Raw genomic sequence first — 18,331 nt, 5'->3', positions numbered from 1 at the left:
TGTGGTATGAAAAATTCATTCATCTTTTCAGCATTAATCACAATTAGGTGTTTTATATATGCTTGAATTTTTCATATGTAAATATTGTAAGTATTACATTTATTAGAAGAATACAGAAGGCATTTATTGTATTATTTATTTTAGATCAACAGTCTGCACCACATTTCGTAGTGCAACCATCCTTTTCAAGTGGAATTGTAACAGAACGGCAGGCCAAGATTCTTCAGTGCCAAGCTATTGGATTCCCTCCTCCTGAATACCGATGGCTTAAAAATGGACAGCCTTTAGGAAATTTTTCTCAAGATCCGTTATTGAGAATACCATTGATTACCAGAGAAAATGCTGGGGAATATCAGTGTATAGCCAAAAATGCAGCTGGAGCTGTTTTCAGTGAAAAGACTATCTTAACAGTAGCTTGTAAGTTCAGTGAATTATATACCAGGATTTTTCAGTTTATGCAAACTTAATCACAAACTGAATTGAATTAGATCATATTAATTCTCTGCAAAAGCTTTCTTTTGGTTGTAGGGATAAATTAATGGCTGTAAAAGTAAATGGAATAACTTTTTAACAGAATGCTAAATTATATTAGCAATTATACATTCAATTTCAAATTTAAATAAATTTATTTAAATTTTAGCTGAGCCAGAAAAATAAAATAAAAACAATATGTTTAATGAATTTTTTTTTAAGATAATGATTTTCCTTTTATAGTTATGGGAGAAGAAACTGATCTGCTGAACACCACGCTATCCGTCCAAGCTGGAGAGGCAGCTATTCTTGTACCTCTTTCATTGGAAAGTGTTCCTTCACCTACAGTGTCTTGGCATCATGTAGGCCAAGGAAGACTTCATGGAATGAAATATGCTACTACTCTTAATAGTTGGTTAGTTATTCTTTCTACAGAGCAGAGGGATTCTGGTCTCTATCAAGCAGTATTAACAAATGCTCAAGTTGGTCGTGAAGTTACTGGAGGGATATTTAATCTTTCTGTTATTGGTATGTTTTAGAGTGTGCTCATATGATGTTTATTAGTATTAGTAATGGCCGTGGTGCAAGAAAGCCTATGGATATATTTTATTCGTTTTTTTTTTCTTTTGACTGGTGCAGCATAAGCGGCACCAGTCAAAAGAAAAAAAAAAACGAATAAAATAATGATATATAAAAAAAAAAATAATAAATAAATAGTAATAATTAATAAAAGAAAAGGAAATTAAACCTATCATACTATGCGCTTCCCTCACCCGAAGGTACTATCCAGATGACCCTTGAATTTCCCCAAACTGTCAGCCTCTACCACCCATGTAGGCAACTTATTCCAGTAATTTATAACTCGCTGACTAAAATAAAACTTCCTGCAGTCCAATCTAAACATTTCTCCCCGTAACTTGAATTTATGTCCCCTAGTTCTAGCATCATTTATAATCTTGAAAATTTTGTCCTCATTCATTTTACTGATGCCTCTCAGAGTCTTAAACACTTCAATCAAATCTCCCCTAAGGTGTCTAGTTTCCAAACTCTGCAACCCACATATTTGAAGTCTTTCTTTATAAGGACGCCCTTTTGCCGATCTCACCAGGCAAGTTACCCGTCTTTGCACCCTTTCAAGAAGCTCGATATCTTTCTTTAGGTGCGGTCTCCATACTTGAACACAGCATTCCAAGTGTGGTCTAACAAAAGCCTTATATAATGGGATTATCAAGTCCCTATCTCTATTTGCAAAGGTTTGATAGATCATCGATAGGACACCACAGTCCTTCCTTGCAACCTGTTTACAATGCTCAGAGAATTTCATGTCTGACCGTATCGTAACACCCAAGTCCCTTTCCTCCAGTACTGGGTTTAGTTGAACTCCACCAAGTGAATAAGTTATTTTGGGATTACTGTTTCCCAGGTGTAATACCTTACACTTTGTTGGATTAAAGCATAGCTGCCATTTTTCTGACCATTCCTGAAGTCTATCTAGGTCTCTCTGAAGAAGCTCAGCTTTGACAGTGATCGTTAACTACTCTACCAATTTTAACATCATCTGCAAATTTAGACATCATGCCCTCTATCCCTTCATCGATGTCGTTTATGAAAATTAAAAACAACAGTGGTCCTAATACTGATCCTTGGGGAACCCCACTTTTTACATCAACCCAATCTGAGGAATGGCCATTTATCACAACCCTCTGCCTCCTGCTCTGAAGCCATCCTGCTATCCATCTAAGGATTTTCCCAGTGATTCCAACCTATTCCAGCTTATAAAGCAACCCCTCATGTGGGACAGAGTCAAAAGCTTTGCTGAAATCTAAATAAACAATGTCGAAATTATTCCCTAAATCCAGCTCGTGAGTTGGATTTAGCGAAATAGCGAACCAGATTTGATAAACATGATTTTCCCTTTACAAAACTATGCTGAGTATCCTTGAGAATTTCAATTCTATCGAAATGATAATCAATTCCACCCTTGATCATTGCCTCCATGATTTTCCCTACTACTAAAATCAGATTGACAGGTCAATAATTTCCCACGTCACTCTTAGAGCCACCTTTATGTATGGGAGATACATTGGCACTTTTCCAATCCAAGGGAATCTCCCCAGAGTCTAGTGATGCTCGCATAATTAGCCTCAATGGTTCAATGCACTCACTTGCCACCTCCCTTAAGATTATAGGGCATATTCCATCAACTCGAGGAGCCTTACTGGCCTGTAGGCTTGAAAGTTTTTTCATTAAATAATCTTGCAAAATTTCAGTATCATTAATTACATATTTTTCAACTTCTCTCCCACAATTTCCCATTGCCACAAAAGGTTTTTCATTTGTAAATATTGATGCAAAATAACTGTTGAGTTCATCTGCAACGGCAGCTGGCATATTTAATACTATCCCCTTTCCCTTATGTAAAGGTCCGATCTGGTTTGTCCTGCTCTTCTTGGCATTTATATATGTGAAGAATTCCTTATCCACCCCCCCCTTTGCTCTGTTTTGCTAGTGATTTCTCATAAACCTCCTTTGCCTGTCGAACCTTTTCTGTGGCTGTATTACAGATAATCTTGTAGCTGTTATAGGCTTCAGTACTTTTTATTGCTCTGTAACCTTTCCATGCCACCTTTTTCTGCTCAAGTAATGTGGCAACTTCACTATTCATCCAACATGGAACCCTCCTCGTGGAGTATTTTTTTAATGGTAAATACGCATTCAAGGCATCTGTGATTAATGTTTTAAAAGCATACCAAAGTTCAATTGTATTCATTCTCTGCGTGATATCTACCCAGTTAATAGAGGCCATGTAGTACCTTAAGGCATCGTAATTTCCTTTTCTGAAATTAAAACCCATTCCTTTGCCTTTTTACTACTGCTACCTCTCTCATCATCATCCACCGTAGAACTTAGTGATCACTTCCTGTTATTGGTTCCTCTACTATCAGCCCTGTTATGTCATCTGATTCATGGGTGATGATGAGGTCTAGGATATTCTTTTCTCTAGTACTTTCCCTGACATATTGATACAAATAACAGTCATCCAATCGATTTAAAAATTTTGTTCCCCATGTCGAGTTTCCTTCCCATTTACTCCAATCAGTTAGAGGCAAATTGAAATCACCCATAATAAGACATTGACGCTTACTTGCACATTCCACTTGCATGTAGAGGCTTTTGTCATAATCTTCACAATCACCTGGTCTGTAGATTACTCCTACTCGCATTATACCTTTGTTTCCAACTATCTCACACCATACAGATTCTATACTAGCATGTGAAATGTCTGAATCCGGGAAAGCTAATCGTCGCACTCAGGCTGCTTCTGATAAGAAGCATTACCCCACCACCCCTTCTATCTACCCTGCCCTTCCTAAATACATTATACAAGCTGTACTGAAACTCATCATCCCCAATTTCCGGGTGGCACCACGTCTCTGTAAGCCCTATTATGTCTGCGTTACTTGTTTTAACCAGCAGTTCGAATTCGCTCATTTTATTGAGGATACTTCTAACATTGCTATATAAACAATTAAGACTTACTGTTCTTGTATATTTAACAACCCTAACACAACCCTTGAAGTTTTTTAGGCTTGCTTCCCTGGCATTAGCTACCCGCTCACTTGAAACGTTTCTGCCCCCAGAACATCTAGATAATATGTCCAGTTGGGGGAAACAGATAAGAACTCTTGAGGTATGTGCAAGAGTTACTTTGACCAATATTATCAGATAAATCATGTCAGTATTACCCACATCCCCCACAACTAGCAGTTTCCCTGAACCTTTAAGGTATCCTCAATAATACTGGCAAAAACTTTTTCACAACCTTTGTTTAAGTGTATCCTGTCTCTACAAAACAAATTCCTTCTACCTACAAGTGTGGGCCATGCTGATAGAAATTTCCCCCCTAAAGCCTCGCAGAGTCCTTCAAGTCTTGAGTTAATCCACAAGGCTTTTAACCTATAATCCGTCCTATTGTGTCTGGGCATAATTGCACACATGTAGATATTGTGGCCTAGCTCGCAGCATTTCCTCAGCACGGTCCTGTATTTTTCCAACAAATCATCAGATTGTGTACGTTTAATGTCATTAGTCCCCACTTGAATAATATTATTCTCTTTACCCCCCTTAAAATCTGACAATCTGTTGGTGACATCATTAATAGTTGCTCCCGGCAGACATACCCTGGTCCTACTCCACATATCCTTATTACAAAAAATATTTCCCATTTCCCTGACAATGGAGTCTCCTAATAAAACAATGTCCTTTTTAACCAGAGTAGTTTGCACTTGGTTTTTCTGTCTTGAGGCCCGAATCGGGTGTGCATCACTTGGTAGATTGCTGGAGTTTTGAGTCCCTGACGAGCTCTCCGATTCTCGAGGGCAAGCACCCATTTTTTTTAGTGACTCATTGTTCCATCAGTGCACCAAATTGTAATTTAAGATTGGTGCACTCCTTACATTGATCACAAAGAAAAGAATCCCCAGGTGAGCTATGATTAGTCACCAGGTCGACCTTGGAAAACATTCCACAGGTTCCACAACGGATTAAATCCTGACTCGCCCGTAAATCGCCATCGGCTATTTCCGTGTGAGTCACGATACCCTGTGATGTGTTTAAGGCAGATCTCGTAATAAATTATCTACTTGATTTTTAAAAAGTTATGAACTTTAACTTGTGTTGGAGCTCCAGTGGAAACTAAAGTTCTTTCGCTGCTGTGGATGTTTATAGTTATTATATCGGGTATGATAAAGTTAATGAAATTGCAGTATCATAGCAAGTTGCATCCTGTTTTTGTTTTTTTTGTTTTTGTTTGGTGACGTCTAGACATAGTAATGCACGAATCACAGTCAGTCTGAATTAGCATGCATTAAATAGAAGATGTTTAATATGTTTTGTTGTATTTTAAAATGAGTGTGTTTGCCGAGCGGTGAATTTGCATCAAATTTTATTTCAAATTACAAAAAATGCAACCAAATGTTAAAATTAGCTTTCAGAGAAGAAATTTTGTTTGAAGATTTCTCAGTGCTTTGCAGAGTTTAAAGAAGATTGCTTGTCTGTTGAAGATGATCCTTACTTTTGCTTTCCCTCAACTTCAAAAGCCAATGATTCAATCACTAGTATTTGTGATCTGATCAGGATTGATTGATATTTAATTATACTCAGAGGTATTAATGAAATTAGCATTTCTTATGGAAATGTCAACCAATTTTAACACAAGATCCATTTCAGTTTGTGCCTCAGAAATGCTGTAAATTATTGGAATAAATTATCTGCCCAAGTGGCTGAATTTGAGATTATTGTAAAGTTTAAAGTGCATTAGATAGTCACTTTTTGACACTGGGGAAAGTGATTGACTGGGCAATTTTTTTTTTTGGCAGATGTGGGAAGTTTTTACAGAGTGGGCTGCTTCCATGTTTGAACAAGTTCAGTCCTTGCATCACTAATACCAGATGCTCTCATCTTATATTTGGTATAATTTTTTTTTTGGCAAGACAAAAAAAATTAAGAAAATTAAATATCATATCATGAAATTAAATTAAATCATGTACTTCAATGATGCCAGTTTTAACTATTTTAGTAGGTTGCTGCATAAAATGATGCATTTGTACTAACCTATACATCAGAAAATTAAATATTTGAAGTAGCTGAAAATATTTGGAATTTGCACTTAAATCCCTTATTCAAATGAATTTTATTTTTAATATGAATTATGAAGTTTGTATTTGAGAAATCTAACTGATAGTATCCATATGATATTAAAGAAATAGCTTAGAAAATTACTGAATGGACTCTTTCAATATTTTTCCTTACTTTTGCTATCAAAGCAATTTTGCAATGATCTTGCAGAATGTTAGTATTTTTTGAATAGTTAATAACACTATGTAACAAATTTTCAAAAAGGTTCTGTTTATCTTCATTTCTTGGTGTTTCTTAATAAATTTGGATGATGTCAATTTGGTTATGTTGATTCAGAATATAACACTTTTTTTCATGGTATTAATGGTGTTCAGATGTGAAATAAAAATAAATATGCAATAATACTATAACAGATTTATTAAAAATGTTTACCTTCTGTATGGAATAGAGTATTAATAATTTCTACAAATGAACAACAAGCTGAGAAAATTGCAAATTAAAGTAGCAATGTAATATATCCAACATGCCACACGATGGTATATTGGGATTCATTACAGCTTTTGAATCTGCAGAATTTTTAAACTTCGACTTATCTGCCATACAGAATTAGAGCTATTCATGATGGGTTTGTTGAGTACTTGCATGTTTGTTTTTTGAATGTGTTTGATTTTGTGGTAAGTGTGATCATCTCAAACCAAGAGCCAGCTATAGTTATCTATCATGGCTTCATCCCACCTTCCTTGGTACCTCTTCTCCATTTACCACCATATTCCTTGGTGGAATATCTCTCTCTCTCTCTCTCTCTCTCTCTCTCTCTCTCTCTCTCTCTCTCTCTCTCTCTCTCTCTCTCTCTCTCTCTCTCCTTCACTGATATCACATTTGGTCTGAAGAAATCCAAGTGAGAATGAAAGTAGTGGAGCTTGATTGATATCATGTATTCCAATTATGTGTAATTTTCAATCAGCTTGTCAACTTTTTCTTTGTAATTTTCATTCTTAATGTAAGAAAGCCATTTACCACAAGGTGAAACAACAGCCAGGCAATTTTGTCTTCCAGTCCTTGTGAAGCAAACATCTGCTTAATATGTGGACCAATAAATATTCTGCATTTCACTTTTGCCTCAGATGATTTTGGAAACAAATTGTGTTTGCTTGAGTGCTTTAACCATTGTCTAATCAGCCCCAGCTTCATGTAGAGTGATGGAAGCAAGACTTTCTTCCTTGGAAATAAGGGATTGTTTTCTGCATTGTGTGGGCTAAGTTGCAACTCATTCAGATCATTTGCTTCTGTTATAGTACTGACGTACTGCTCTGATGTTCCAAAGATAGAGAAAGCAAGGGGACTTAGTGAAAAGACCTTGTAAACCTAGGTGGATCTCTAGCACTTTGAAGCTCCCCCCCCAGCATCCTATTTTAGCATTAGCATTAGTAGAGGCATATGATGCAAGAAAGCAAGCTTATTCAGCATCAGCCAAAAAAAAAAAAAACACCACTCCCATTTCAGCCCTCCGTTCGTTCGAAATACCTGTCCAGCTGAGCCTTAAATTTGTTTAGGCTATCAACTTCCACAACAAGGCAACAACTATTTATGCTACTTGATCTCCAAAACATGCTTCATGTCTCCATGGTCTCCTTTCAAACTTTTATTTGAACGTTGTATGGAAAATTGCCATGCTTCTTGATTGTGACTAATGCAAATTTTTTCCTGAAGGTCAATCAAATCAAAATAATAGCACACGGATACAATAATGTAAAAATGTGCATAAGTAATGTCTTTTTATGTATATGGGAGTCTTGCAGCTAGAATCCATAGATTCCACTCTTTCAAACAAGCTGTCAGTTCTCCATTGAATTTGTTAGACCCAATTTATTTACTAACATCCAATTCTTGCTGATTATGGAAATGTGGTACCTTACTTGAATAGGCTTCTGAGGTGTAATTCTGGTTATCCTTTTTACCAGATTCATCATCTAATTCTGAAGAATATTCTCTGAAGGCAGATTGAGAATTGGCATGCCTTCATCATGTGGCACTGGAGCAAGTGAAAATGTTCCTGAAGAATAGTGTGTTGCAATACATTACAGCTTTTTTGATCTATAGACTTTTTAAACTTTGCTTTATCCACCATACAAAAGTAGCAGCATGGATTCTTGTCATGTTTGAGTTGTAGCAGAAGGCATTTGTGACCACCTTGAAACCATCCTTCTAACATTGACTTGCAATTGGCAAAGCAGAAATGCACTGGCCACAGCTTGTCTTGATAATCCATAGTCATTGCAAAGTAGGCTTTATATCCACTGAAAAACATGGTGCCATTAGTGATTGTTATGCTTCACCTACTTTGTACCTATATAATATCCACAAAAAAAAAACTTCATTGTAAGAATACTACAGGCTCTTATATATTACAGCACTGGTATTTATGCACTTATGTTGTAATACATATAAATGTTGAAAAAATATTAATATTAGAGAAAAACCAATGACACCATTGGATTTAGCACACAAGATACATATAAGAAATACTTAAAGCGTTTCTTATAGGTGTGCTTCTTCAATAATTATTCCATGTAACAAACTTAAACTATGTTACATTGAGTAATTATTGAGGATAATTGTTTTTCTACTCTTAAAGTTTAATTTTGGTGATATGTATTTCTAACTGCACATATGATTTTTCTATAATCAAAATTTTGAGAAAAGATATATGTAAACTTTATATGAGTTTGGATTAACTTCTCCATTGTTAAGTTTGTACTGACATTTGCTTTGGCTTCTACTTAAGTAAAATAACTGCTCTAACTTATTTACTATATTCATTTATTTATTTACTATATTCATATATATATATATATATATATACAATAAACTGGCAAACAACCTTTTTCCTGCAGCATATCTTTGCTACCACTTTTGTAAAGCCCTCAACATAATCAAACATAAAAAACTATATGACATCAATATAGATAACATAATCAACAATAATTGATGACAAAAAACCCATATACACCAAGTTTGAAAATAGTGTATATACAATACACTAGGCCTCTTGGTGTCTTACAGCTTAGAAAACTTGTACCCACCAATTGGCCTAACACAGTATATTAACTATGTTTATAATTTAATTTAATTAAAATTTTAATTTTCATTTTTATTTTATTATCTATCTATCATATTTCTCTCACTCACACAACTGACCTTAATACATGATGTATTCACTCCCAGACCTTTGTTCAGGGTCCTATCTATAGGAACAGGTTTGCAACCCCCGAACTACCTGGGCCCAACTACTTACCTCTACTTCATTCATCTTTCTGCTTTACTTGTCCCTACTTTTTATGTCCTGTGAGCCATTAGTTTATCGAACGCAATATGCGGGATACTACCTTCTTACTTTACCCAATCTATTTTTCATCTTAACAAAGTTTAGCTGCTTTTCACTGCTACTTTGTAAGCTATTATATATCTCTCAACTATCCTGGGCAGTTTGGGCACCATGTATTTAATAGCATTCATCACCACATATTGCATTTCAATTTATACATCCAACAAGCTTACAGGCACCATGCCATGAATTTTTTTTTTTTTTTTCTCACACCATTTTCTAACACTAGTACCGCTAGCGTACCCATACATAAATATATTGGCATGCCGTCACCTTGGTCTTTTGTTCAGTTGCAGCCTTACATAGTAATGGTAAGGTCCTTTCTTAGTGCCTATTCAGACTTCATTTTTACAATTCTTTTTACTTGCTTCTGTAAGGTCATCCATGAACTGTATGTATTACATTTATTAAACTTTATTTGGCCTTATTCTTACCACAAAATTTCAAATTTCTTTCTTAACATGCGTACCATATAGCATACAGAACATGTCGGAAACAGAAGCAAGAGCATTGCCGTCTTTCTCATAATTTCAGTGGATGGCCTCTGACGAAGACACTGAAATTGTGATAAACACTGCAATGTAACCTTTCTGGTCGCCTTTTCATTTCTTATTTTAATTTCTTACCAACTATCTTATTTTGTTATCCTACCATATATCACTACACTCATCCATTTCATAGAATTCACTTCTGGTGTATATCGTAGATTCAACATGATTAAACAAAACCTTCTTTACACGTTCTTCATACTATATATATGTATACACATTATGGCTGTAGGGTACGTTTTGCTAATGCAGTGTCCCTGATCCATAATCAACACTATCTTCCTTTTCGTACTCTCCAAACTCTACGATTACTTAGCTTCTTAATATTATCCTTTTAGTGTGTGTGTGTGTGTGTGTTTGTGTGTGTGTGTGTGCGCGCGCACACAAACATGACTTTCAAGAAAACTGGCATTCACTTAATGATAAGTTTTGCCAAATTGGTACTATGAAGTAACAATAAAAAGAATGCCTCCTTGCTTAGATATATGTCACCATAATATAGATAATATGATTCTTCTACAGTACAGGAATGGGCAAAGTCCCAAGTAATAGGTGGTTCATAACGCCTCTTGCCTTTTAAAAAATACAGTTATAACTTATTCAAGAATAGGTGAAAAGCAAATTTGCTGAATGAATGGATTAGAATACCTAATCCATCCATTCAGAAAGTTTTTAAATTCTGTACAGTGGGATCAACTGACGATGTTACCAGCAGTAAATTCTAAGTGGGAAGCATTCAAGGAATTAATCATGGATGCTACTAAAAGTTTCATACCTATTAAGAAATATTGTTCAAGGTTTAGGCCTAAATGGTTATCTAATGAACTAATGAGACTTGTAACAGGGAAGAAAAATGCATGGGATGCATATAAATTATCAAGCGACTCAGAAGCCTATGGCAGATATAAGCTGGTCTGTAATCAGGTCACAAAGGAGGTTAGGCAGGTGAAGGCATATTACGAGAAATCCTTGGCAAAAGATGCTAAGAAAAACAGCAAGGATTTCTTTACTTATATAAACTCTAAAAGGAAGGGGATGAATCTGATTGGTCCACTCGACATCGATGGTTCGACTGTTGATGATCCTGCTCAGATAGCAAACAAACTGAATGAGTATTTTGCATCTACATTCACACATGAGGAATTATTAAGGTTTGAAAATGGCAGAAGGTTATCAAATTGTAGCAGGATACTTAATGATTTTGTAATAACTGAGAGCAAAGTGGAGGAGAAATTGTTGAAGTCAAACATAAGAAAAGCACCTGGGGTGGATGGGATCTATCCAGTTATATTAAAGGAGGTGGCAAAGCAACTAAGCAAACCCTTAGCAATAATTATGAGAGCATCCTTGGACTCAGGGGAGGTCCCCACAGACTGGAGATGTGCAGATGTATCCCCAATTCACAAAGGGAGATCGAAGGGTGACACGAGTAATTACAGACCAGTTAGTTTAATTTCTGTTCCGGGTAAAATAATGGAGTAACTGGTTAAAGATACATTGAAGGATCATCTAGACAAGACCACAGCAATAATTCAGACACAGCATGGGTTTGTTAAGGGAAAGTCTTGTCTGACAAATTTGATAGGATATTATGATGTGGTTACAAAGGAACTGGATGCAAAAAATAATTTTGATATCATATATTTGGATTTCAAGAAAGCTTTTGACACTGTTGCACATGAAAGACTATTGTACAAATTGGAGCAGAATGGTATTAAGGGTAAGCTGCTACAATGGATAAAAGGATGGTTAAGTGGGAGAAGACAGAGGGTGGTAATCAATGGGTGCTGTTCTTCGTCAACTAATGTTATTAGTGGAGTCCCACAGGGTTCAGTGTTGGGTCCACTGTTGTTTTGTATATTTATCAATGATATTGATGAAGGTATATCAGGCTTAATGTCGAAGTTTGCAGATGATACAAAGGTTGGCAGGGTTGTTAATGACAATAATGGCAGCGTGCTACTACAACAGGATCTAGAAAATTTGGCAAGATGGGCTGAGAAGTGGCAACTGAAGTTTAACTTTGACAAATGCAAAGTACTGCATACGGGTAGAAGTAACCCCAGAGAAACGTACCAACTGTATGGTACTACACTTAAGGTGGTAGAAAATGAAAAAGACCTGGGAGTAATTGTGCAGTCAGATATGAAGTTTTCTGAGCAATGCAGACAGGCTGCCAAGGCAGGTCATGGGGTTTTGTCAATGATATATAGAATTTTGCTAGCAGGGAAAAGGAGGTGATTATCCCTCTGTGCAAGGCAATGGTCAGTCCACACCTTGAGTACTGCATACAGGTCTGGAGGCCTCATTTTAGGAAGGATGTAGATTTACTTGAGCGTGTACAGAGAAGGGCAACAAGATTGGTGAGGGGAATGAAGGGATCCTCTTACCAAGAGAGGCTTAAGTTCTGCAAATTGCAGTGGCTGGAGACTAGGCACCTGCACGGTGATCTGATTGAGGTGTATAAAGCCTTGAATGGGTTGAGCACGCTGAATTCTGATGGGATCCTTCCACTTGTTCAGATTACTAACCTAAGGGGGCATAAATTCAAATTAAGAAAGGACAGATGTAGAATAGATGTGCAGAAATTTGCCTTTAGCCAGCAGGTGGTTAATTGCTGGAACAAACTTCCATCTGTCGTTGTGGAAGTTGATAGGTTGAATAAATTTAAGGAGGAACTGGACAGGCATTTGGAGGGAATAGTGTTTTTTTTTGGCTGATGCTGCATAAGCTCACACACTTGTTTTCTTGCATCACATGCCACTACTACTACTACCTAAGATCCATGATTTTTTATTAGAAAATTTCCTTCATAATCAGCATTATGATAGCATCAGTTCAATTAGAATAGCAGATAATTATTTCAGCTTAGTGACATCATAGCTAGCATGACATTCTGATTAAGAATTTCAAATGCAACTACTTTAGTGAATCGATAAGACCAGGTTAAGGTACTGATAAGGTTATTCACCACTATATATTATGAGAAGAAATGTTGTTATACCTGAACTTCTGAAATGCTTAATAAAATCCTTAAATGTTTTGACCTTTTCGGTTTTATATCTCTTTACTCTCTCTCGTTTTTTTTTTTTTTTTTTTTACTGTGAAACTTTCAGCCAACAAGAAGAGATTTTTGCAATTTTTTCTATATCGTGTGCAAGGGCAACTGAAAAAAAACTTATTTTAAATGATAACATTAACATTCATATCTAAGCATTTCCTAAGGGGAAATGTACACACCTGACATCAATAATTTTTTTTTAGAAATTATAATACAACAATAAGTGATTGTATTATGAAATGATTTTATGGAGCAAATTTTTGATATTTTCCGTAACTAGGAAGTACAATTTCAAATTCATAAGTGAGCAAAAACTTAATTTTTTGTATGCACAACATTTGATTTTGAAACTAAAACAAATTCTCCTTTCATTAGTGGTAATTGAATTATGAAAATTCATATATGATAATAGATAATTATTGAAGAAGGTCAGTTAGTTTTAATAAATCGGTCAGATTAATGATAAAGAAGATGCAACTAATAAAACAAATGCCAGGTAAATTTCCAGAAGCTCTGGAATGATGCTCAAAAGAGTAGGAGTGCACATGCATATCTCTCTGATTATGATGACTATTCTAAAACAAGATTAAAGAATTAGTTATTTTGAACTATGTACTAATTTCATTTTCTTATTATTTATTCATTGTATATTTATATATTTCCTAGGCGAAATTTCAAATTCTGTCATTCCACCTCAAATAGTTGTTCCACCTAAAGATTCTATTTTTAAACAAGGTGACTATCCAGCATCACTGGAATGTATTGCAAATGCAAGGTAAAGAAAGTAATTGCATTTATTTATGCATATTTGTTTTATTATTATCATTTTTTATTATCATTTGTAAGGTGCAAGATTGGCAGTTACAAAGGTAAATTGGCAGTTATTATCATTTGTAAGGTGCAAGATTGGCAGTTACAAAGTTAAATTGGCAGTTGCTAAATTAAATAGCATTAATTGGAACTTAGTGAGTATTTTTAATGATAATAAAAATTAATACAAAGATTATATCTGGCTTCTTATAGAAGAGAGATGTATTTTTGGTGTGTGTGTATATATATATATGTTTGTACAGTGGAATTTCTATTTAACGAATTTCTCTATATTATGAATTTTTTTGCAAAACATTGCACCTTGAAATGAAATTACATGTAAAATTAACCCCATATAGCGAAGTGTTAGTCCCTCTATAACGAATTTTTAAAAAAATTAGTAAAAGCATTTTTGAAGCTTTTCAAGCATTTACTGCTAAACAGCCGCTCAAATATACGGCCCCCTTTTTCCCTCCGAATTGCGCATTAGCATCTGTAATTAATCATCCTTTTAGTGAATACTTGTGGCCATTGACACCCGTAGGATGGTCTTTGTTTCATTTTTGTTACAGTTATAAAACCAAATGGGTTTCTTAAAAATGGTCATAAACTTTACAATAAATAGGGTAGATTTGTAAATTGATGTTGGCTCAGGGGAAAACGAAATTGCTGCGGTAAACCTTTAGCATGCTGCGGTGGCAATACATAGAATGCTACCATAGTCGGATTTTAGTAATGCCTACTGAGTGACATTTGCTTCTCACCTCAGCCGTACCATGTGACCTTCCTGTCAATCATTATATGATATGTCTGTTCTCATCTAACTGGACTTCCAGTAGATGGTTTTCATGAATTTTTTTTTTTTCTTAATTTCGTTCTTTTAGAACAATTTGTCGTCAATCACATTGGCTATATGCCTTTGTATTGTATTTTATTTTATTTATTTTTTCTGAAAAGTAACATACAGCATACATTAACCATAAATTTTCTTTCATGTGTATATGAATGAAAGCAGAATAAAAGAAATTCATAAAGTCGTATATTTCATATAGGGACATATAGAGAATTGTTAGTAAGCGGTACTAACAATTCTCTATATGTCCAGCACAGCGAAGTTTGCGGTGTGTGTATCGGCAAGAGCTGCAGTTGAGTAATTTTTACAATTGTTGGAAATAATGTCGAAGAGAAAGTGTTTAAGTATTAATGACAAAGTAAAGATTCTTCATGATATTGACCAGGGTTTTAAGAAAAAAGATGTTTCGGAGAAATATGGCATACCTGCAAGCAGCTTATCTATGATTTTAAAAAATCGAGAATCAATTTTAAATGCAATTGAAGGAGGAGCGAGCATACATGAAGCGAATTAAGTTGTGCATATACGAAGATGTTGATAAAGCTGTTCTAAAATGGGTGCAAATGATACGTGAAAAGAATATACCAATATTGGGTCCAATAATTAAGCAACAAGCTCTGAAATTTGCAGTCCCTTGGACATGCAGAATTTAATGCGAGCACTGGGTGTCTAGAATAATTTAAGAAGCACCACAGAATTGTGGAAAAGGTTATTTGTGGAGAAAGTGTTAATGTAAGCGAAGAAGATTGCAACAGTTGGAGGAACAATACCTTAAAGAAGATTTTGGAAGAATATGAACCTAAGGATATTTTTAATGCTGATGAAATGGGTTTATTCTTTAAATGTTTACCAAATAGAACACTTGCTTTTAAGGATGATAAATGTTTTGGCCGAAAGCAAAGAAAGAATCACTGTGCTAGTTGGAGCAAATATGACAGGAAGTGAAAAATTAAGACTTTTAGTCATCGGAAAATCAAAAACCCAACATGTTTTAGAGGCACAAAATCTTTGGAAGTTGACTACACCTTTAATAAAAAAGCATGGATGACAAGTGATATCTTTGAAGAGTGGAGATTAAAACTAGACAAGCGTACAACAAAAGAAAAAAGGAAAATCATGTTGGTAACTGACAACTGTCCGGCACAGGAGCCAGTATGTCTGCCAAACTTAAAAGTGTGAAGTTGTTTTTACCACCAAACGTGACGTCAAAACTCCAGCCAATGGATAATGAAATTAAAAATGGACAAAATTTTTAATTTCATTATCGAAAGAGAATAATAATGAAGATTGTCAATGCGTTATCAGAAAATAGAAACTTGGAGGTTACAATTAACCTTGGAGATTGCATCTCTGAACTGGCAAAAGTTTGGACAAACGATGTCACTAAATACACTATTCAAAATTGTTTTTCGAAAGCGGTATTTGCATTGAATACAGAAGTTGAACAACAACTGGACGAACAAGATGAACTTCCCCTTTCACAACTGAAAAACTTTTGGACATTATTAGAATCGTCCGGAAACATCGAAAATGAAATAACACTGGATAGTTATGTTTATGTAGATCAAGATCTGATTACAACAGAACATCCAAATGAAAATGAAATACTGCTGAAGTGTTAGACGCAACTGTGATCACGAAGAAATTAACGATGACGCTGAAGACACATCAGAACAACCCGTAGAAAAGCCGACTCCCGAAAAAATGATTCACGCTTTTAAAACGGTTCTTATGGGTCTACAGTTTTGTGAAAATGTTCCTGATAATGTTTTTAATGCTCTGAACAAATGTGAGATTTTCTTTGAGAATCAGACAATTTTTTAATTGTACTGTGCAAACAAAAAATTACACATTTTTTTAATTTGTGATACTTACCGGCAAAAATTGTGTAAACGTAATTTAAATAAGTGTTTTTGAAATAAAATACATTAAAAATAAATGTAGATTCATTTTCATTTTCTAATTAAATAACAATTTCTAATAAAAAAGATATTCTCTGTATAACAATTTCTCTGTAACGAATTTTTTCGCTGGATTTATTGAATTCATTATAGGGAAGTTCGACTGTATATATATATATTTTTTTCAATAACTTAAAACATTTTCTTTTTGTAGAAATATAAATTAAACATTGAGCCGTAATAAAATATCTTTATAAAAAGTGTGTTTATTGAGCAAGATATTCACAAAGATATAGTAAATACATTAGGAGAATTTGCATCATCGTACTTGCGGAGTTAGTAAGGATTTTGGACTAAAGATGAATATGGCTAAAACAAAAGTAATGATGCACAAGTATGCCACAGAAAGGGATGTAATGATTGAAGGAGCAGTAATTGAAAGGGTGCAGTCATATACTTATCTGGGACAAGCCATTAGCTGTAATAATGATAAAAGGCTGGAAGTCAAGAGAAGAATAAATTTTGGATGGATAACATTCAGGAAATATAGTCGCATACTGAGGAGCATTTTCCCAATTTTTCTGCAATGTAAAATAATGAACCAGCGTATACTCCCCACCACGACTTATGGAAGTGAAACTTGGGCACTCACCAAAAGAATGGAAGAGAAGCTGAGAATTACACAGCGAAGAATGGAAAGAATTATATTGGGAATCAAACTGTTAGATAAGAAGAAAAACACATGGATTAGGCAACAAACTCTTAGATAACTGTTAGGTTAATTAATGATTCATCTCTAACAGAGTCTCTCCACTTGCTTTCTCATAGACGTACTGTTTCTGCTGCATGCCTCTTCTACAGATACTTCCATGGGCACTGTTCTTCTGAATTGGCTTCTATAATTCCCGCTCTCTCTTTCAAAACAGTCCGAACATGTGCCGCCAACATCCATTTACTGTCCAACTTCAAACCCACAGAACCAACTTTTCATCTTCCTCATTTATTCATTCAACTGCCGTTTTCTGGAACAACCTTCCTTCATACGTATTTCCTGAAAATTACAGTCTACAGAAGTTCAAGTCCAATGTCAACAAATATCTTCTTTCGTCTTCTCAACCTCCAACCCAAGCACGGTACTAAGTACTATAGGTTCTAATACCTCTCGTGTTTGGGGTTCACATAAAAAAAAAAAAAAAAAGATAAGAAGAGAAACACATGGATTAGGCAGCAAACTCAAGTAAGAAGAGAAACACATGGATTAGGCAGCAAACTCAAGTAAGAAGAGAAACACATGGATTAGGCAGCAAACTCAAGTAAGAAGAGAAACACACGGATTAGGCAGCAAACTTAAGTAAAGGATATTCTTATCAAAACTAAAGAACTAAAATGGTCTTGGGCAGGACACATAGCTCAAATACATGATGACAGATGGAGTAAGAAAATAAAATAAATGGTACCCAAGAGGAGCCAGAAGAAAACTGTAAGACAACAATGGAGATGGACAGATGAAATTCAAGAGTTTGTGGGTAGTAAATGGATGGCCATTGCACAAATCAGTAGGAACCGGAAAGTTGCTGGAGAGGCCTTCATCTTGCAGTAGGTTGAAAATGGCTGATGATGATAATAATGATGATGACTTGACTTAAAAGTTGAGTTGCTAAAGTT

General features: G+C 35.1%; 1 protein-coding gene across 1 annotated transcript in view; it reads left to right on the top strand.

Moving 5' to 3' along the window:
* sdk (sidekick cell adhesion molecule) overlaps positions 1 to 18,331 on the top strand; it is a 341,294-nt gene that overhangs the window by 31,424 nt on the left and 291,539 nt on the right. Inside the window, exons 2-4 of the mRNA XM_090386436.1 lie at positions 145 to 417; positions 715 to 999; positions 13,769 to 13,877. Of these exons, the coding sequence (XP_090242562.1) occupies positions 145 to 417; positions 715 to 999; positions 13,769 to 13,877 (667 nt within the window). The remainder of the gene's footprint in view (positions 1 to 144; positions 418 to 714; positions 1,000 to 13,768; positions 13,878 to 18,331) is intronic.

This window comes from Mastigoproctus giganteus, chromosome 12 (assembly GCF_048544385.1).
Source record: "Mastigoproctus giganteus isolate SK-2022 chromosome 12, ASM4854438v1, whole genome shotgun sequence".
NCBI classification, from domain to species: domain Eukaryota; kingdom Metazoa; phylum Arthropoda; class Arachnida; order Uropygi; family Thelyphonidae; genus Mastigoproctus; species Mastigoproctus giganteus.
The sequence above is the reverse complement of the archived record's forward strand: the minus strand, read 5'-3'. Positions and strand labels throughout refer to the sequence as shown.